General features: G+C 30.0%; 1 protein-coding gene across 1 annotated transcript; it reads right to left on the minus strand.

The window, feature by feature from the left end:
- Positions 1–533: 533 nt before the first annotated feature.
- On the minus strand, positions 534–22547 carry LOC134691097 (protein PFC0760c-like). The gene is made up of 12 exons (XM_063551326.1): positions 22441–22547; positions 12510–13934; positions 10754–10891; positions 8919–9122; positions 8305–8406; positions 7294–7404; positions 5309–5490; positions 4598–4743; positions 3531–3576; positions 2929–3115; positions 1390–1516; positions 534–929 (listed from the first exon to the last, which is right to left on the minus strand). The coding sequence occupies exons 2-12, from the start codon at positions 13843–13845 to the stop codon at positions 878–880; spliced, it is 2631 nt and encodes an 876-aa protein (XP_063407396.1). The 5' UTR covers positions 13846–13934; positions 22441–22547; the 3' UTR covers positions 534–877.
- Between the last annotated feature and the right edge of the window lie 37 nt (positions 22548–22584).

A 22584-nucleotide genomic window follows, 5' to 3' on the forward strand; every position in this document is an offset into this window, starting at 1 on the left:
TAATTTGTATATTCAACAATAACTCATTTCAATAGTCAACAAAATATAACAACTAAAACATAAATGGAATATACAAGACCATATATATTGTTCTATGAAACAAGTCCCCTGTTAAATGCTGCTCGATGACTCCTAATTTTTTTTTAAAACATATCTCCCTTCTTGAACAAAGTAAAAAAAAAAACATTTTTATTTTTACATAGAACAAGGTGTATATACCATAAATCATATACATAGTATAAAATTAACAAACAAAAAAAATGCAAAATCTAATCTACTCAACAAATAACAATTTTATCAGAAATAAAAATGAAATGTTCTGTCATGGAAGAAAAATTAGGAATGTTAATTGCTATATATATATCCTGAACAATAAAATAAACTATGAATACAAAACAAAATATATATTGATAAAAAAAAAGTAGGAATGGTATACATGAACTTGATGATAAAATGTAAGAAAGATTTCATATTCTTTAATCAATGGCCTTGACAACTTGTTGTTTTATATTGTTTCGATTTGAGAAAAAAAATTTCTAGATTTTAAATAGAAAAAAATCATCCATAAAGCTTTCACATCAGTTTTCTTCAGTTATTCAAGTTCTTTCAAAAAATAAAGTAATGCTTTGACCCTTTGGATTCATTACTGCTTCATGCTCTTATATAAAAGAAATATGGTCAATAGGAACCAGTTAGCAGGAATGCAAATAAAGATTTATGGAACAGGGATTCAGTTTAACAAGTTATCACTGTACATGTGTTAGACTTTCTAATCAATCCCAGTCAAAAGGAACCAGTTAACAGGAATGTATACTCAGATTGTGGTACAGGGATCCAGTTCAACAAGATGTCAATCAACAAACAAGAGTTATCCTTCTTAATCAACCTTGATCCATCTCTGTATTGATTTGGACAGCGCCTCGACCCATCTGCAAGAAAACAAACACATTTGTATTACAAATTTGTAAAGTAGATAAAAATCTCTGAATCTAATAAAAACATTCATTAAAAGATCTTTAAAGAATCTGTGAATTAAAGATTTTTTGCGAAAGTATGAGTTGTTAACCCATCTGTTTTCTTGGTTTTTTTAATATACAAATTGTTAATTAACCTTTGAACTTCTTCACTATTTTTAGTTCAAAATCTGTAGCCAAATATTTTGCTTTGAACTATGAAAACATTCATGCTAAAATCTTATACATTTGTATCTTGTTGTATTATTAAATGTCATGTTTGACCAGCAACTCATTTCACAAAAAATATCTTCAGAAAAAAAATCCTTGCAAGACATGAACATTTCAGCACAACTTCAGATAAACTTGTCGTAAGTTTTTTTGTGAAAAGACTATAACTGGTATACATTTAGTATCTACTTTAATTGATATTTACCTGTTTTTATCTGTTTCATTGTCAGCAGCAAAAGTAAATGGTTTCATTTGAGGTTCTGGTGGTTTTAATGTGAAGGAAAACTTCTTTGATGATTCATGTAATGTGTATCCATGGAGATGAGCCATTCCTGAAAATATTAAAACATTAATAATCAACACCAACCTAAATAAACTACAAATTAACATTTTTAATTTTTATACAATTCACAAATTTTTCTTTATTATTATATCTGATTTACATAAAAGTTTGCATGTATTTTTGAGACTGAACTTTAGATTTGCACAAAACTTACATCGCAGACAACAATGCTCTGAAATCGAATGTAGGATTGCTATGACCCTAGATCTCTCACATGACTTTTATCCCAGGCTCAACAATAAAAACAAACAAGTTGAGCTGTAAGTTAATATCCCCACTTCAAGTGTTTGGTAAACCAAAGGTTATGAGCAGTGATTGTGAACACATAAATCATATATAACATGGTAATTTGAAACTAAAATTAAATTTTCAGAAAATATCAGGAAACTTTAGCAAGCAGTTCTTGAGAAAAAAATAACATAAATTTTACAAGACAAAAAAAATAAAGATCAACAGAATTACACAAACAAGAATATCACCCTCCTTAAGGAGTAATGTTTATAAATAACTATAGATTATCTGGTTCTCTTCAAACTAATATTGTAAAATATCAGCAACAAAGAAACCAAAGAAATTTCAAACCACACAGCAAACTGGCAAAATATTTGCTTCCCATTGTGTCAACTGGCTGATATTTTAGATATCTATTAAAGTAGAAAACTTGATAATCTGTTCATCATTTCTTACTGCTCTGTTCCTCAACATTTAGACAGTTAAAGGCCCTCACACATTGTGATATGACTGATGATATCTTCTCACTTAAATTGACTCTTCAAAGTCTTAACAAAAACAAGAAAGTTTACGTAGTACACAAATGCCCCACTAGCACTATCATTTTCTATGTTCAATGGACTGTGAAATTTGGGTGAAAACTTTAATTTGGCATTTAAAAACTAGATAGATCATATATAAGTGAACATGTGTACAAAGTTTCAAGTTGATTGGACTTCAACTTCATCAAAAACTACCTTGACCAAAAATTTTAACCTGAAGGTATAGACCCACTTATTTAGACCCAGCCTGTTATTCAGATCAGAAGTTTTTGTACTATCAAACTTCGGGGAACCAGTACCCTCTAATATGCAATAAAAGGTATGTTGATTCTTTCAGCACAAGTCAGGATAAGATACAGTTTTGACATGAAATAACTGCCACTTTATTTGAACTTAAGAAAATGTAGCCATAAATGCTTGAAATTGCAGAATTTAACATAGGAAGCAATGGGGCTATGAATTAGTGGTTTTATACTTATTAGCGGGACATACGGATGGACGAAGGACAGACAGACGCAGGGACCAGAAAACATAATGCCCCTCTACTATGATAGTTGGGGCATAATTATAGAGCAACTGAGCAGGGTGGTAAAAGTGAAGGGATGCTAAAATTAATAAATCTTCTTGCCTTGAGCCCTTGGTGAATACATATTTTTGTAATAGTATATACAGGCGTCTTTTAAGACACAATATCTTTTCTGCCAAGTCTTTGTAGCTCGAGCACACTTCATTAAAGATCCTGAACATTCAGGTTTTCTCACTTCAAGGGCAGGTAACCCAACATTGTGGCTTGTGACATCCATCCAAGATTCTTTCTGAAATAAAAATTTTAAGAATTATAAAAGCCACTATTGAATGCATAAATGTTTCTTCAAACAGGACAATAAAACTGTATTTCATTTTGCTTCGTAAAGCTGAGTCAAACAAGACTGAAAAAAGCCAGTATTCATGAAAAATCTGATATTGATGTGATTTTACTACATGTACCAGTATGTTATTGTTCTTAGATGTTGTTGGTTGCAGGTTTTTGAAATCTGTGTGTTAAATTTATTCACTATTTATCTATATAATCAAAAGTTTGGTATCCAACAAATAATAATAAATCCATTGTATTCTTCACACCTACAATGTACTTTTATTCATTATCTAAGACTTTTATCTTTGCAGTGATGAATTTACTGCAAAGAGTATTTTGTAATTTTGTAAAAAAAAAAAGTAACTAATCCCTACCCTTTTCTTAGATGTCATTGATGCTTCATTCATTGCTCCAACCCATCTAGAAAATAAAACAGAAACATAAAAGACAATTGAATGGCATTTAGGAGATTTATTAAGGTAAACCTCAACACTATAACTAAAATAGATTGCAAGAATTTATACCTCCTTCATTGTTTGTTGTAAATATGCCTTCAGCTCTACTGCCGTAAAAATTGGTATTATTGAATAAATTAATTGAAAATAATGGACTACTTTGAAATTTTCTCTATAATCTTCAGTTATTGCTGTTTAGACAGTTGTCAAGCTATTCTTTTCTTTAGATGACAGTGATGACTTATTCAGATGATATTGATGGGTGTACATTTGACAATATCCCATCAAAGTAGACTGAAATAATCAAGGTCAAATGTTCTGAGAAATTTCTGGAATTTTGCAGCTTATAGTAAATTTTATGCCCACCTATAATTCCATTTTTTGGAAAGTTTTTTAGTATTGGTCAACTTCACAGAAATCTTTTTTCAGTGAATATTTTGTACTGAGCATGATAAAATAGTTCAATCTGTGGTGTATGGGAGATAACTCTTGATAACTATTTCAAAATCAAAAATTTTAAATTTAATGAAAATTCCATGTGTTTGCAATATTCTGTCTGATGATTTTGAGTATGTTTAAGTAAGTATGTACAAAATTGGATATATTTGTTTTATGTCTCAAATAAATGCTAAGATAACTTAAGGAAGATTTTTAACTGCAAAGCATAACTCAATTATACATACATTATCACTTGAATTCAAACAATTTTACAAATATATGTCTGCAGTCAAAACAATTAAAACAATCAATCAGACTTGTTAAATTTCAATCTTTCACATTTATAAAATAAAACTCTATAACATAGTTATTTCTCCTTTGCCACCAAGGCTACACAAGTTGATCTGATTGGGTAAAAAAAATAAACCAGATCTCAGCTGTCATTTAAGAAAAATTTACGGGACATAATTTTTCAAGTGTAACTCTCATTTTCAGAACCTCTCAGGACTTTTCCATTGAAAAGCTGTAAATTACAATGACTGACTGACCTGGCCATATCCTCTCTGTTCTCTACACTAAAATAATAGGTCTTTGCTCCATATTTCTCAGCTTTAAAACAGAACTCTTTACTGCTGTCTTGGTGTCGAGAAACTGTGTAATTTAACATTGGTATAGCTCCCAAAGGGTCTACATCCTGAAATGGAATATATATCCTTTAATAAACAGCATCGGAATTAAAAGTAAAAGGTGACAACATTTGTGTTTGCATGTTTATCACTGAAATTACATCTTTCAATATGAAAGGAAAGAAATATGTTTTAGAAATGAACAATTGCTCACATCCGCTTCATTTCAACTTTGATGGATTTTTTTCTCATTGCCAACATACCACATCTTCTCATTTGCATATTCCTTATTTAATCCAAACAATGAAAGATATAACAAAACTAAAGTGTACTGATAATCCTAACTCATGTGCTTGTTGACACATATGGTTGGCTCAATCCATTTTTATCTAAAAATCCTGTTCTAAAGTTTCTAAATGAATGATGTTAAATCATTGGTAATTTTTTGGACTACTGTAAACCAACTAATTCACAAGTGATTTATTTTTAGTGAATATACATCTTCACAAAAAATGTAAAACTTGATTTTTTCTTATTTATCTTCATTAAGTAAATATTACACAAAGTAAAGTATCTGCGTAAAAACATTGGTTTACAGTACATGTTTTTTAATAGAAAGCGTTGATTCCATACCCCTTGGTTTTTATAGTAGTACAAACAATTGTCCTGCCTCATTACACAATATCGCCTTTTCCAGGATCTAAGGAATGTAGAACCCTTTTGTTTATACAGGTAACCAGATATGACTGGTTTCTGTAAATCTCTGATATAGTGAATATCTGCATTAGCTACCTCTATCTGTAAAGTCTTAGTACCTGAAATGTAACATGAAATATGATTGGTTAAGCTGCAATCTTATTAAAATAAGTTGTCATCACTTGCTCCTCGATTTTTTATATGTTGCACACGTCGACATATAAAAAATCGAGGAGCAAGTGATGAGAACTTATTTTAATAAGATTGGTTAAGCTGTCAATACAGATACCTTGATTGGTTGCTTAGGACATACATGTGATGGACTGTAAAACTCAGATCAGGAGATTTGGAAATTTTGGTCAGGAGATTAGGACTCAGATCAGGAGGTTTTTTATCGACATAAATTTTGTCGTAAATGTAACCATATGATGTAGAAATTGTGTTTTTTCTTCAAATTTCCATCAAATTGTAATATGTTTATAGTACCCTTATTGCCTTTCTATTTGAATAAAATAAAATATTAAGAAGAATCTGTTTCTTGTTTTGTTTTGTTTTTGACAAATGATTGTTCACTAGTTGCAAATATTCAATCATTATACTTATTTATCTTATCTGTATAGATTTGTATTCATGTCTCCATATTCTCCTTATCATTGGTAACTCTATAGACAAATAAAAAAGAAATAAGCTCTACATGTATATTTGCAACATCATAAATTAATTAGAAAAATAACATACAATAACACTAGTACTGCATGGCTTTTTTTAAGCATTAATTTATGAAAGACATATTTGTAGAAAACTTAAAATGACTTAAACAGTGAAAAATGTTATGCTATTTCTTAGCTTACACAATAAAATCTAATAAATACTCCAATTCTCAATTCCAATTTTTTTTTAATTTACCAGGATTTATACTAATTACAACTTTTTGTAGTCTAAATGTACACATTGTAATTATAGTGAGCTGGTGACATTGATAAAAAACAGATTTAAAATATAAACTTCAATTTAATCCTTGAAAGGAGGTCCAGATTGCTAATACAATTTATAAATTTATATTTTTCTATTTGTCCCAAAACATTTAAATTAATTTAATCAACATCCTTTTTTGATTATTTGATTAAAATATTAATCATTTATAGCTTTCTTACAATTTACATTTTTAAAAGCAAAATAACTGAAAACAGGATAAAACAAAGGGAAGTAACAAACAAGTATTTCAATATTCCTAATACACATCGTTTTTATAACACAACGGCAGTTAGCCAGAGGTAAACATCGTTGATTACCAGTATGTTTGACACCCAAGCTGTCAAGTGAAGCCATATAATTATACATCTTCTTTGGTGTACAGGTAAAATTTAACACAGGTGTCAATTACACCCGTACAGTAGTAAAAAGCGTCTAAAAATTTTCATTCATGAAATATTTCATACACGGGAGTTTTTTCTCCTAAACGGGAGGACGGGAGGAGACCCCTGAAAACGGGAGTTTTGTACTCCCGTCGGGAGGTTCACATGTATGTTAGGATGTAAATGTTTATGGAAACAAATTAATATAGTGCAATTGCAAATTCATTCTTCAGACTTCATCTTATCATATTTAAAGTTTAAAACAAAATACTGAAATTTTATACCATGCAAAGTGAAAATCTTTTGGAATTTAAGCTATTTAGAATGATTGATTTCGATATAATACTGTTTTAACTTTGTTTACATCATGTATACTAACTGCGGAATAGTAACTCTAATTTTCTTTGTTATATATTTTTTTATTTTTGATGATCTCTGGTCTGCAAATTATTAAAAATTTCAAAAGCACCTAAGAGCTATGGTTCCACAGTTAGTCAGAGTTAGAGAACAGACATATTATGTATAATGTGATACAGATAAATATACAGACTAATAAATGATACATACTCTGTTGTGTAAGAGAGATAATCCTGTCATGGGTGGCTTCTAGAACTGATTCACCATTTACCATGAGTAAAATCTGACCTTCTTTGACACCTGCTCTAAATGCTGGACTTTCTGAAGAATAAATTAAAAAAAATTTGAAATATACAAAATAATATTTAAAATCAAAACAAGATTTGCAGAACTTGTTATAGTCACAAAAAGTCTCGAGCATATAAGATATAGACATTTTGGTTATTTTATTCCAACTTTTGCCATCCTACTGTATTTGATGCACTTATACTATTTGACCTATTAAGTTTTTCACAAAAATATTGGATTTAAGTTTAGAATAAACAATATGACTATGGAAATAAACTCCATGCTTAAGACTTGGTATATAAATATACATGTATTACAAAATACCACTCAATTTGTCATTTTGAAAAATAAAATATGTTTAAGCAAGACTACAATACTATCAAAGTTTTCATCAAACTTTTCATATCATATCTTTTTTTCTTAATTCCATAGCAAATTCTATGTGTTGTCTTGTTTTTTGTGATAGTAGTCCTAATTCAAACTTCCTTTCCTCTGTTGTATAAGAGGGGGCCCGATCTCGTCACACTTCAGTGATTCTAAGCAACCATCTTTTTTTTCCAAAAAAAAGGGGGGGCCCTGTCCCTCCCCCTAAATCCCCCTCTGGACACCCGCACACATGTTAAACCCATCACATTCTGTTCTCATTCAGGAGCATGTAATTCAATAGTAGTCGTTTGTTGATGTATATCATATTTGTCTTTCGTTTATTGTTTTGTAGATCATTTAGATTGTAAGTTTACTCGATTGAACTGTTTTATATTATGTTTTGTTTTTAATAGCTTGCTATGTGTACTGGGTTTCACTCATTGTTGAAGGACATGTTTTACTTCTAAACTTTGTTATCACCATACATTAGCTTGTTCTAAGGGAAAAGAGCCTTTTATGGCAAAGTTTTAATGTATCTCAGATGATTTTGCATAGTTTTACCCCTACCTGAATCCACTCCAGAAACTATAACAGGATGTGTATCTAAAATATGTAATCCAAATCCATTCTCTTCTGATTTCTTCTCCAATGTTACTACTCTTTCATTGTCTGAAATAATACCGATATCACAAAATTAAATTATAGTTATTTATATAAAAACAATGATTATAAACTAAGCACTTTTTTTTCTGATAGCATTATAAATTAGAATACCAATTTATACTGATTTTACTGTGTTAAAGTTTATGTAGAAAAATATTTTTCATCTGACCTTAGTACAACTGAGGCACTTTCAAAAATAAATAAATTTCTTATTGATGCAATTTTTTTTGCTTTATAATTATCAACGTTTTTTTTTTTATCCTTTTCCATCTAATTTTTCCACATTTTTTTTCTTCAAATTTTTTATCTAGATATAGGAAGATGTGGTGTGAGTGCCAATGAGACAACTCTCCATCCAAGTAACAATTTAAAAAGTAAACCATTATAGGTTAAAGTACGGCCTTCAACACGGAGCTATTCATTTTAATTTTTCAATTTTCAAAATAATAAATAATATATAGATATTGTTTTGCCTAAACACATTTGCACTGAACAAAACATAATTATAAAGTACATACCAAATACTCGACAAGACATCCTTTCATATTCCTGTTGACTGTTTTTTCTTTGAATGAAACATTTACGTCGAGTCTGGAAACTCCGTTTAAATTCACTCTCTGATGCAGTGGTTGTCGTAGAATCAGATCGTTTATGATGTGGCTTTATTCCATTAGATGTTCCATTCATAAATCTTGGTGATATGTTATCCACAAAAACATCATCTAAATTAGAAAAAAATAAATAATAATTATTTCAAAAGAACTATAATGCTGCAAGTATTTAAAGATTATCTATGATTTTGAAAACATTGGAAGTTTCTTAGCTGTAGGAGAAACACAACAAAGAAGTTTCCTAATTTAAATTTGAAAGAGTAAAGATTAAAAATAAAGTGATGTGGATGACTGCCGTTGAGACAACAGTATGTTTCTCAATTTTTTTTAAAATATTCATGCATTCATATACATGATATACATGTATATGCAATTAAAGTTATTACAATTTTACTTCTTTTTAATTTAACAGTTACTACATGTTGTTTCTGTTTTGTCTTCTTGAATAAAAGTGATGATCTATATACCAAAAATATAAATAGGATTTCAGAGTAAGTTGCAGAAGAAAAATAGCATCATTTTCCTATATTGCATGCATATCATGTATATTGTTGTTCATATAGTCATTACAGTACTGTCTTGTCAGCAATATATCATTCAAAATCTCTTTTTTTCTCAATAAAAAAATATCAATGCATTGATGTCATTCTACATAAAAATTTACACCTACCCATTGCTACTGTTTCCATCATTTTGTCCAAAGTAACACATACATGACAAAAACAAATTAATTGTACAAATAGACATTTAACACTTTTAATTGACAATTTATCACATAAACACCTTTTAGACAAATTATCTTGTTTATCTATCAATTAAGCCACCATTTCTATGGTAGAATCAGTATTACTTAGAGTACTGATGTCAATGATGTAGGTAATTTCCATTCTCTATTCTAATTTAATGGGTAATTTATTACTGACATTACTTACCCTGCAGGAAAACTAAAGTACATGTAGATGAATGATGGGTAAGATAATAGTTTTAAGATATTTATTGAGGATTTGGGACTTCTGAAATTTCCCAGGGCTGGAAAAAAATTGCATAGAATTTCCAAAAACAACCTTCAAATAATAAATATGATTTTTCAAATAATTTCTTATATCTAGTAAATGCATGCTCTATATTTGTTGTTTCTTGATTTTAAAAAAACATACTGTCTTTACAATGTCAAATGAATGTGAATATGCCTTTTGTACATCTCAGAATGATTATTAAAATGCTTGTTTTGAAATTAACATTTAAAAGTTTTTTATTAACTACTATTTGCTCTGTTGACACAATTTTGTTTTCAATCTAACTACAAGTCCTTATTGATTGTTGTTTCAAGTGTTATAAATAGTTGATACCAGTTGCATAAGACCTGAAATCAAAGTCAATTTAAATTTTTGCTTACTTCTTAAAACTTTTAATGGAATGCATTTGTTCTTTTTATAATGATACAAAAATATCAAAAATATATTATCCAGGGTTGAAAATATGAGGTATGCCCAACTGACTATCATGACTTTATGAAGGCAAGTTTGATCTTAAATTGATGCGTCCATATTACATTTTGCCCCTCTTTAACAATTGACCATGATTAACTTCATTCTGGCAACTCAGGGCAAGTTGAACCTATGATGAGCTTGCAATGCCCTCTAAAAAATATATTTGCTAAGCCCCACCGAGCGATCTTTTATTTCTAATATCAGAGCTATCATTCAATAAAATGTATCTATTAGGCTTATATTCCTACAAACCTGATTTCCTGCCATCTACCATATCTTCTTCATTCTGATTCTCTTCATCAACTTCATCAATGGAGTCCTGCATTACAGGATGAGGAGTGTCATCCACACAAATCCAACAGGAATTCCTGAAACTCTCATTGTAAATACCTGAAAACATTAAGCAATTTTAAAACATGTATAAGCTTGTTTTAACATTAATGATTCCAATTTGTCTAAAGTTGTGTCCGCAACATTTTTTTTACGGTTTTATAAAGGACTTATTTCTACTTTTTTTTCAGAACGGTTCAACTTGTTAAAATGACTATTTTTCAATGTTAAAATTTAACATGTTTAATCTTTATCAAATAGTCCCACAATCAGTTTTCAATCATATGATTATGTATCCAAATCTCAAATATTTCACCAGTTAATTTTATAAAACATCTTACCCTATTTGTACATACATTCCTTAATAATTAATTCCCTTTAATAGCTATTTATTATATGAAGACATGCCTCATTACACTTGTAACACCCAGTTAACGACTTAAATGATCATCTAATATCTCATAATTCCTATAGATATATTTCATGTATTTGTTTATAAGAAACAATGTACAGTACATGTATGAATGTGTGCATTATAATGATAGTAAATGGAAGGTTCAAGATCAGCTTCAAAGGATTTCGAAGGTCTAAATAACAAGATTTTATTTTAAAAAAGCTCATCAAATATATATATATATGAACATTGCAAATATAGAATTTTCCCACATGTTCTAGCTTCAATACTTTTATTATTAAGTATCTGCTTTAATTGCACCTTAACACAATTCTTTATTCTAATAAGAAAATTGGGAAATGTAGATCCTCTAGTCTTGTATTAAACGCAATAATAGATTATAGTTAATATGATAAAAGGGTGTAGTATCTAATAGGTAAACGAAATTGAATTCATTTGTTAATATTCATTCATTCAACAAACTTTTTCTCATCTATATAAGAAAATTCTACTTCCTTGTCAACTATGTAAACACAACAAAATAAGAAATGTTTCAAATTAAATTCCTATAAATCATTTATGCAAATTCATTAAACTGATAATTAACATAATAAAAAGTTTCATCAAATTTATCACCCGGATTAATTAAGTAAAGAAATAGTTTGGTCAACATGCATACCACATCTTACCTGGCTTAAGACATATATCACTGCTTACTTAATAAAACCAACATTTATAATTTATATAGATATATATTGCATGTAATGTAAGTAATTGCTTACATGACTTAATTCTTGGGCAAATTAACATGGTAAAAATAAAATTTTACCAAATTGATTAAAACCTTTTTTTCAAAATTATACTTGTATCATGGTCACCTGGATACATTCTAATCCAAATATAATTTTAATGTCTTATAAATAAGGCTATTTTGATTCATTTTTTTTCTGTGACACCTTCCTTCACCCATCATCAATGATTATAGGAAGTCATAAACCAATTGAAATACTCACTGCCTTTTAAGACGTCATAATTATTTAAACTAGTGTATATAGATATAAATATTTCAAAAACATATATATACTACATATGCATGTATGCATATCATTTATGCAGACATAGTGGGAAAAATGTAGCTAAATGTACATATACATAAGAACATCTTTTCTAAAAGAGTAACTTTACTATCTAATTTTTTTTGTGATTTAAACTTTACTGTTTTTCTAAATTCCATGAAAAAATCAAAACAGAATTTTTTTTTGAATGGTTGCTATGGTAACTTACCTGTATCTTCATCAGAAGAATCTTCCGAGTTCTGATCATCATCCATATCTTTATGAGATTTCTGTCGTCTGACTTTTGGCTTTTTTACTTCCTTGATTGAACTTCCCTTATCTATTGAACTTTCACTGATAACTTTATTATGTTTACCAACATCCCCACTTGACTCTCGACTCCCCGACAATTTGTTGACATTTTCCGTAAGCTTAGGAATCTCTTCAGGTAAGTTGGATGATTTGTATCCACTACTTCTGCGGACATTTTTGTCATCATCATCCTCATCACTGATTTCCTTTAGGAATCCAAACACATCACTAACAATTTGTGTAGTTCCTCGTCTAGGACTTGGCATTGTTACAGATTTTGGACGAAGTCTGACAACCTCTTCTTCATCTTCATCATTATTATCACAACCATTTTTCAGAACTAGGTCATTTCTCACTGTATTTTTCAAAGTCTCCTTACTCGAATTTTCTCTTATTACTTCAGTTTCTGAATGCGTATTGACAGAGAGGCCATTTTCTTCAACTTTATTTTCGCTAATTTCATTAACTTTATTTTCAATTTTTTCAATATTATTTTCCTCAACATTTTTTTCATCCACTTTTTTTTTATCAACAATTTTTTTAATAATTTCATTGTTTTCATTAATTTGATTTGTGTCAACTTCATCAACCTCATTTTCAATATGCCCTTCCTCTTTTTCTCCATTTGTTAATGCTGTTGCTATGACTGCGTTGTTATCTGCTGATACTGATGATAGCCTATCACAACCTTCAACTGGTAACCTTTCAACTGAAGACATTATGTCTCCACAACCAGAATCACAATCATCATTTTTTGTCACAACCAAATTATTTTGTGAGCAAATACAACTTTGATCTGGATTATTATCTCCCTTAGATTGTTTTTCTTCAGAGTTATCTCCCACTAATTTAAAATCTGGAATATCTATTTCAGTGGAGCCATTCTCTTGCTCATTGATAATTATTTCTGAGTTTTTATTAAATGATTTGTTTAATAAATTTTCCATGTCTACGATTTCAGAAGATTCCAAAGCAAGATTACAGTTTTCATCCTCTTGTTTACATTTCAGGTTCCCATGGCAACCAAATTCTTCATTTTCTACAATGTGTCCATTGATACTCTCTCTGTAATAAATGTCGTTTTGCACTTTTCCAGTTATTCCAGTCTCACTTACCGCTCTCCTCATACAAGGAGTTATGATAGGCGCTGTATGCTCAGGTATTGCGTATTCGGCAGATTCCAGAAAATCAAATGCTTCGTTAATACATAATGTTGTCCTCTGCCCAGGTCTATTATGTTGAATTGGTTCCATTTTAATAGTTATAACATACACCAAGAAGTAATTATTATTTGATTTTCATTTTAGCCTGCTACTGGTTGTACTCATCTCAGATGGATAATCTAGAATTGAAATAACAAAACAAAATTGAATTGCTGTTCTTGTAAAAAGTCTTGCAGATTCTATAAAAGATTTATTTGTCAGTATACCAATTGTCAAAGCTAGAAGGTGAAAAAATTTGAGAATACAAACATTTAACATTTTTGAAATTGAGGCTTTAATGGCCATTTGATGCTAGCCCATAAATTCTCAAGTGAGGCCTAAATTAAAATATTGTTTGTTTCCCCAATCCTGACCGTGCCAAGCCAGGTGTGGGTAGTTAGGTAGGTAAATAATTTTATTTTTCTAAAAAGCTTGAACATTATCAGATAATTCGGCAAGCCTGACAATCCAAAATGAATAAAATAATATTTGACTTAGTTTTGACAATAAAATTTTATGAGTAGCACCAATTTTGCAGGGTCGGTTGGGATTGGGGAAACAAACAATATTTTATTTAAGGCCTGATTTTGAAAAAAAAAAATATTTTCATCATTTTCCTTGTCATCAATGGTCATTACAATTTTGCAATTCAAAAAAAAATGTTTTGTAGTTAATAAAGTAGGTAGCTTTTTTTTTTTTTTTTTTTATCTCTGTTCATTTTTTCTTGACTCCAGGTGATTTAGACATATTGTCTAGATTTCATCTCTCTCAGTCAAAGTTGATTACGTATAGGTGGATTTCGCAATTTTTTAGATACCTTTGGTCATCAGTCATTCAGTATTACTCTTAACATGAATAGCAACTGCTAGAAAATATCCAAGTTTTCCATTTATAAATATACTGAGCACTATTACATGTGTATAATATAAACTAAGCAATTGCAATTATTGGCCATCATTATTTAACTTAGGTTAATAAAGGACCAGGGGTAATCAAAATCACTGGGATGGATGGAAAATCAAATGCATATGATATTCAGGATATTGCAGAACAACAACATGTGATTTGAGTTTGAGACCAAGTGACAAGTGCTAATAAACAAGGTAACAGTGACTGCTTTAATTAGTGTTTATGATCAGGTCGTTCCTGTCCTAAAGTCATGATAGAAAATTAATAAAATAAAATAAAATTGGAACTGGATCCACACGAAAGCCATATAATCATGATATCAAAATACACTATTTGTCCGCAATAGGGCTCTTCACAGTTAGTTCAATTGGGTCATATTGAATAGGGGCAGATTTTCATCATGTTCATGATGGTGGTAAAAATAGTGTTAAAAATACTGGAAACCATCATTGTAACAGAGCAGTTGCTTGGAAACACATATAGGATTTCCCAGCCTTTCAATTACTATTTCCATCTTTTTCTAAAAAATCTGCCACTTATCCAATATGGCTGAACTAACCGTGTAGGGCCCTATTATACTGGACATCACTAAGTTTCCTTAAAATTTTGACATATCATAATAAAAAAATTCTGATGCCACAAGGGAACAGTGACTGTTGAATGACGTCAAAATTTCAAACAGATTCTCAGGTAAAGCGGAACAAATTTCCAAATAGTGACCATTAAGGTGTATGCAGATAATTACGTGATTCTCTGTCAGAATGCATGTTTTGAAGAGAAAATAACTCCAGACACATCATCTTAAGAGGGAAGAGGTAATGGTCAGGGGCAGATCCAGGATTTTTGAAAGGGGGGGCAGAGATTTTTAATTTTGCTGAGCGGAGCGAGGCGAAATTTATTTTGGTACCTTTTTAGGCCTAAAAACATAAAATAAGTGTAATATGCACTATTTAAACGATTCCTGGCTTGGGGCATGTACATTTTATAGTTGCTGTAAAGTGTAAGGGTTGGACATTTTTTTATGCTGTATTCTCCCTATTAATTGTTTACATAAAATGATAGTATTGATCCAAAGCTATGTACTGATATATTTGATGTAGGTAGGACTTGTCAGTAAAAAATAGACAAGGAAATTCGATGAAATTTACAATACGACCAACACGAGTTAAAAAAGACAAACAAGCAGTTTTAATCAAAATGTTTGATTGAAATGTTTCACCCAACATCATGAACATAACTTAGAGAACCGAAGTGAGGGGTTCCAAATCCACCAAAGATTACGAAAGTGTCTGAAATGACGACGAAGTTAGAATGAAGGTCGACAAATGGAGACCTAAAGGTCACACCCAGCAGGCAGGTTACAGTCTGGTCTTGAAAAAGTATTCAATATATATAAGTCCGGCGAAACAGACATTCCAGTCAGACATGCAAACCCCGGCCACAAAAAAACTACGCCCATTTTTATTCATCATGTTCATTTCATGCTAAATAATTTTGTTGCAAATTTTCGTTTTTAATAGCAAAAAATTTGTAAGGGTTCTGGATACAATCTTATGATCATAAATAAGCTTCTGTTCAAATTTGGTGCAAACCAAGGATAGTTCAAGAAAGATATTAAAATTTTAAAAACTTTAACCACAGAGTGAATATAATGTTTCCCTGCAGAAACCCAAGTCCATTTAAAAGTAAAATATGGAAAAAATGGATTTATTTATTTACAAAATTTACTTCTGGATACTATCTTATGATCATAAAAAAGCTTCTGTCCAAGTTTGGTACAAACCCAGGATAGTTTAAGAAAGTTATTAAAATTCTAAAAACTTTAACCACAGAGTGAATGTAATGTTTCCCCTCAGAAAAAACTAAGTCCATTTACATTTATAAGTAAAATACAGAAAAAATGGAATTTTATTTTTACAAAATTTACTTATGGATACTATCTTATGATCATAAACAAGCTTCTGTCCAAGTTTGGTACAAACCCAGGATAGTTGGAGAAAGTCATTAAAATTCTAAAAACTTTAACCACAGAGTGAATGTTTTGTTTCCCCGCAGAAAAAACTAAGTCCATTTATTGTAAAATACAGAAAAAATGGAATTTTATTTTCACAAAATTTACTTCTGGATATAATCTTATGATCATAAACAAGCTTCTGTCAAAGTTTGGTAGAAATCCAGTATAATTTAAGAAAGTTATTAAAATTTCAAAAATTTTAACCACAGAGTGAATATTTGTTGACGCTGCCGACAGAATGTAGGATCGACAAAAAGTGGACAAGACTATTGTTTTCAATCCAGATATGGCCCAAATTTTTGTTTCGAATCAGTCATTTTATTCTTTCTCAAATATCTCAGACTGCCTCCTCAAATCAAATGGTTCGTACATGAGACTTGAAATTTTTCTAGAGCTTATACTAAAATTGAGAATAGAAATGGGGAATGGGGAATGTGTCAAAGAGACAACAACCCGACTATAGAAAAAACAACAGCAGAAGGTCACGAACAGGTCTTCAATGTAGCGAGAAATTCCCTCACCCGGAGGCGTCCTTCAGCTGGCCCCTAAACAAATATATACTAGTTCAGTGATAATGAACGCCATACTAATTTCCAAATAATTTATTGTACACAAGAAACTAAAAATAAAATAATACAAAACTAACAAAGGCCAGAGGCTCCTGACTTGGAACAGGCGCAAAAATGCGGCATGATGACTGGGGATCATTATTCAACTTTGTTATTTATAAAATAAGCTGGGGCATTTAGGGTTAAACATGTTTTCGTAGGTAAATAATATTATGGAACTTATTTTTTCATGAGCATGACGAGAGTGTAATAGTCTATAGAGTATAATATTTATTATTATGCTTCAGTGTGTTTCTTCTATATAAAAAGTAATGAAATAGTTGTGCTATTTCATTCCACAGAACCATTTGCCAGTCAATAGTTTCAAAGACTATTGCCCCGGTGAATAGTTTCATAATCATCTTTCCCGTACTTTTTCATGCTTATTTTTCATTGGACGATAATGATGTCATTGACTACTCTGCTTGGTTACGTATGCTTTACAACGTCAAACTTCCCCTAATATTGTAAACGGTGGAATCTGTTTGTGTTGATTGTAATTTCACTCATAAAAAGCAAAAGTGAATTTGCGTTTGGTGTATTTTAGCTAGAATTTTTTATAATAGATATAGGAGGATGTGGTGTGAGTGCCAATGAGACAACTCTCCATCCAAATAACAATTTAAAAATTAAACCATTATAGGTTTAAGTACGGCCTTCAACACGGAGCCTATGGCTCACACCGAACAACAAGCTATAAAGGGCCCCAAAATTACTAGTGTAAAACCATTCAAATGGAAAAACCAACGGTCTAATCTATTAAACAAAACGAGAAATATAAACACAGAAAGTTTAACACAAGTATTTCTAGTCTTGATTGAAATGAATGAAATATTTATTAATACAAAACGAATTATAAAAAAAGTATAGATCATCATGTGCATATAAAGTTATGTGACATTTTTGTTTTCTTTCAGATGATATATATGCACTTTTAGAAAATTAGTTATTTGGTATATATACTGTAAATTCAGAAATTATTGCGTGCATTTATTACTGTGATTTTGTCATTTTAGACTTAAATGCGATTTTTATTTTTTTAAGATTTTGAGAAAAATTCTGTTAAATTCCATAAAATATTTCATGCGAGTTTAAATTATTGCGTTTACAACTCAGTAGCATTTTTCGCAATAATAAAAACCTCGCATTAATTTCTGAATTTACAGTATATAAAATACTTAATGGCTGTAATCAGAGTGTTCAGTACAATAAAACACCTAATGACTGGGTGTGCGGGTAATAGCAAGTTTGTTGTCCCTTCTCATACCAACTATTGCTCTCGGCTTTGTCTCGAGCAATAGTTGGTACCTCAGGGACAACAAACTTGATATTACCCTCACATCCAGTCAATAGGTGTATACTATTACTTTCTGTTTGGTGGAATAGTGAAATAGAAGTCAATACGTTCTTGCTCAATCCTATGTCGCTTTGAAGGTTTCCTGATTGTCATGACATCCTCAGCCTAAGCAATGTGTATTACTGTAATTTGAATTTCAAAATGACCGTGTGACGTTTTTTCGGGTTACACTAATGTCCTGACAATGTCCTGACAATGACCTGACAATGTCCTGACAGAAATGAAAATGCTTAATACTTTTTTATTATTGGAAGGATTTACTTGAAATTTGGAATCAAGCAAGATGAGAACTTATATTTAATAAATAAAATTTAAAAAAAATTAAAAAAAAATTTTAAGAGTTAGAAAACTTGACCTGACCAACTTGACTTTGAAACTACTAATGTCCTGACCGATATGAAACGGCTAAAAAATGTTTTATTATTGACAGGATAGACTTCAAATTCGATACCAAGGAAGGTTATTACATTTGATACAAAAATATAAGAAAAAATAAGAATATAAATATTTTCAAGAGTTAGAAAACTTGACCTGACCAACTACGTACTCCCGTGACTAATGTCCTGACCGATGTAAAATGCTAATAACTTTTTTGTTATTTGAAGGTTCGACTTCAAATTTGATGTCAGGAAAGATTCTAACATTGAAATACAGAGATATAAGAAAAAATATAAAAAAAACTAATTTTAAGTGTTAGAAAACTTGACCTGACCAACGTCGACTCTGTACTGACTAATGTCCTGACCAATGTAGAAAATGCATAAAACTTTTTTTATTTTTTAATGTATGGATTTCAAATTTAATGTCAAGGTAGATTATAATACTAAATATATTGATGCAAAAAAAGGATTAAAAAAGATAATTTAAAGAGTTAAAAAAGTTGACCTGACCAACGTTGACTCTGCTCTGACTAATGTCCTGACCGATGCAGAAAAAAATTAATCAAGTTCCTTACCAAGGAAGATGATAGCAATAAATATAGGAATTTATGAGAGAGAAAAAAAACGCTGAAAAAAAATAGTTTTTTTTTTTTTTGAAATGTTAGAAAACTTGACCTGACCAACTTGATATTTGTCATGATGAATGTCCCGACCGTTATAAAGATATCAATAACCTTTTTGTTATTTATTGGGATATTACCAAGTTAGGTATCAGGGAAGATTAATGCATGTAAAAAAAAATATTTTTAGCTTTACCTCACCAATGTTTACCTTGTCCTGACTATGAAGAAAAGACAAATATTATATAACTGTTTTTTTTTTTCTCTATCTAAAGACAGAATATACTTAATTCTTTAAATTATATTGATATTTTTTTTATTTAAACATAGTAAAGAAAGAACTTGGATGCACTTTTTATTATTCGTAATATATGTGTATAAGAAAGGCAAAAGACATTGACATAATAAAATTATATTTCTGTGTGATTCTAACATAATTTTACTTTGAATGCTTGTAAAAACAATATATTGACATCAAAAGAAGCCCATTTCCTGTCCTTTCTTTCATGTTTATGTTATTTGACATGTTTAATCCCTCATTAACTAAACAACAAAAAATGAGTGAAATAAATAAGAAAAATATTGTTATGTAAACCAAGGATTTGTATAGTCTCACTATACAAATCCTTGTGTAAACACTCCAATTTGTGTTAATTTTAATTAATGTATGTGTGAATAAATTTTAATTATTCATGTCACTGTCTTTGGAATTAATTGCATTCTGTACATCTTCATAATCCTTTCATATTAAATGTAGAAAAGGCGCATTTACTTTAATATCTACAGCATCTCTAATCACATATCACTTTTCTCAGTGATATTAAACTTAATTATATCCCTTTCAATAACAAAAAAGTTATTGAACGGTCAGGACATTTGTCATGATATAAAGATCAAGCTAGTCAGGTCAAGTTTTCTTACATTTAAAAAAATAACAAACATTTTTTTTCATAAACTTGTATTTTGATTATTATAATTTCCCTTGGTAAGGATCTATAATTAAGTCAATTCTTTCAATAACAAAAAAGCTATTAACATTTTCTACATTGATCAGGACATTAGTCAGTGCAGAGTCGACGTTGGTCAGGTCAAGTTTTCTAACACTTAAAATTAGTTTTTTTAATATTTTTTCTTATATCTCTGTAATCAATGTTAAAATCTTTCCTGACATCAAATTTGAAGTCGAACCTTCAAATAACAAAAAAGTTATTAGCTTTTTACATCGGTCAGGACATTAGTCACGGGAGTACGTACAGTCAGGGGTACTACTTGTACAAGTGTATTTTATTTACTTGAAGAAGTAAAAAAAAATATACATATATAAGTAAATAAATAATGTTTAAATAATCTCCCCTTCATTTTCTCAAAAATTTACTTGTATAAGTAAATTTTTCTTACAATCCAACAAAAGTCCTCAAGTTTTGAGATGTAAAATCATGCCTTTAATGATTTTTCCCAGGTTTGCTCAAATTTTTTAATTAAAGTTCAATGTTTCATCTCATTAGTTCAACAAAGAAACTGATTGCGCAAAGATCTTAAGTATTTGCGCAAGGCCTTCAAAAATTGCTCCTTGGGGGCTTGTAAATGAGCAGTGTTCTGAAGATAACAGACAAATGAGATTTTCATTGTCCATGAAATTGCACTGAAATGATTAGTAAAGACATCTGCAAAGAGCAGATAATTTAAAATTCTATTAGAGCAAAGAAATCCAAAGATTTCAATAAAAGAAGATAGGATGACTTTTTTACTTCTACAAGTAAAAAAATATGAATGTCTAAGGGACATAACTCAGCCAATATTTTTTTTTACCTATACAAGTAAATAAAATTCACTTGTATAAGTAGCGTACAAATTTACTTATATGTGTATATTTATTTTCACTTCTTCAAGTAAATAAAATACACTTGTACAAGTAGTACCCCTGACTGACGTAGTTGATCAGGTCAAGTTTTCTAACTCTTGAATATATTTATATTCTTATTTTTTCTTATATTTTTGTATCAAATGTAATAATCTTCCTTGGTATCGAATTTGAAGTCTATCCTGTCAATAATAAAACATTTTTTAGCCGTTTCGTATCGGTCAGGACATTAATAGTTTCAAAGTCAAGTTGGTCAGGTCAAGTTTTCTAACTCTTAAAATTTTTTTTTATTTTTTTTTAAATTTTATTTATTAAATATAAATTCTCATCTTGCTTGATTCCAAATTTCAAGTAAATCCTTCCAATAATAAAAAAGTATTAAGCATTTTCATTTCTGTCAGGACATTGTCAGGTCATTGTCAGGACATTGTCAGGACATTAGTGTAACCCCGTTTTTTCAACGCACTGGTCAACTCCACCATAGCAAATCACATGACTTTGACAATCAGTAAATACCAGCGAAAAATATATTTATAAGTAAAGAATTGTCGTATAAAAATTAAATACTCGGGAAATGGCAAAGTTCACGAAGTCTAGTCTGATTAAAAATTTTACAATAAAAAAATAAATAAAAAAAAGTCGGCCCTCTACGCCCCCTCTGAATCCGTCACTGATGGTCACCAGTGAAAGTTCTGGAAAGAAACTCAAGCTCTATATACTACATAAATGAGTAAATTCTGAGAAGTTAAAGATATCCAATTTCAAAAGCAGAACCCATCCACACTGACCACAGACACTTGTTTACACATGAATCATGATGAAATCCTTGGAAATTTGCCATCTTGTCAGTCCTATACTTTTCAGGCTTTTTTGTTAACTAGAATACCTATAACTTACCATAATAAAGTTCTTAATTAAGCCTGTATAGTTGATATATTCTAGATAACCAGCATTATTTTTTATTGTGGTTTCTTCTCATTAGCAGAAATCAACTTCCTTGTTGAAAAAGAGGCTTAAGGGATCCTGACATTTTTAATATAT

This window comes from Mytilus trossulus, chromosome 11, assembly GCF_036588685.1.
Source record: "Mytilus trossulus isolate FHL-02 chromosome 11, PNRI_Mtr1.1.1.hap1, whole genome shotgun sequence".
Classification (NCBI taxonomy): domain Eukaryota; kingdom Metazoa; phylum Mollusca; class Bivalvia; order Mytilida; family Mytilidae; genus Mytilus; species Mytilus trossulus.

Bases quoted from the DNA above. Each gene is read 5' to 3' on its own strand.
- LOC134691097 (XM_063551326.1), bottom strand. From the start codon at position 13,845: ATGGAACCAATTCAACATAATAGACCTGGGCAGAGGACAACATTATGT. The intron at 5,491-7,293 runs GTATGTATCATT...GTTACATTTCAG, and splicing joins TATCTCTCTTACACAACAGA to GTACTAAGACTTTACAGATA. The intron at 4,744-5,308 runs GTATGGAATCAA...ATTCCATTTCAG, and splicing joins ACTACTATAAAAACCAAGGG to GATGTAGACCCTTTGGGAGC.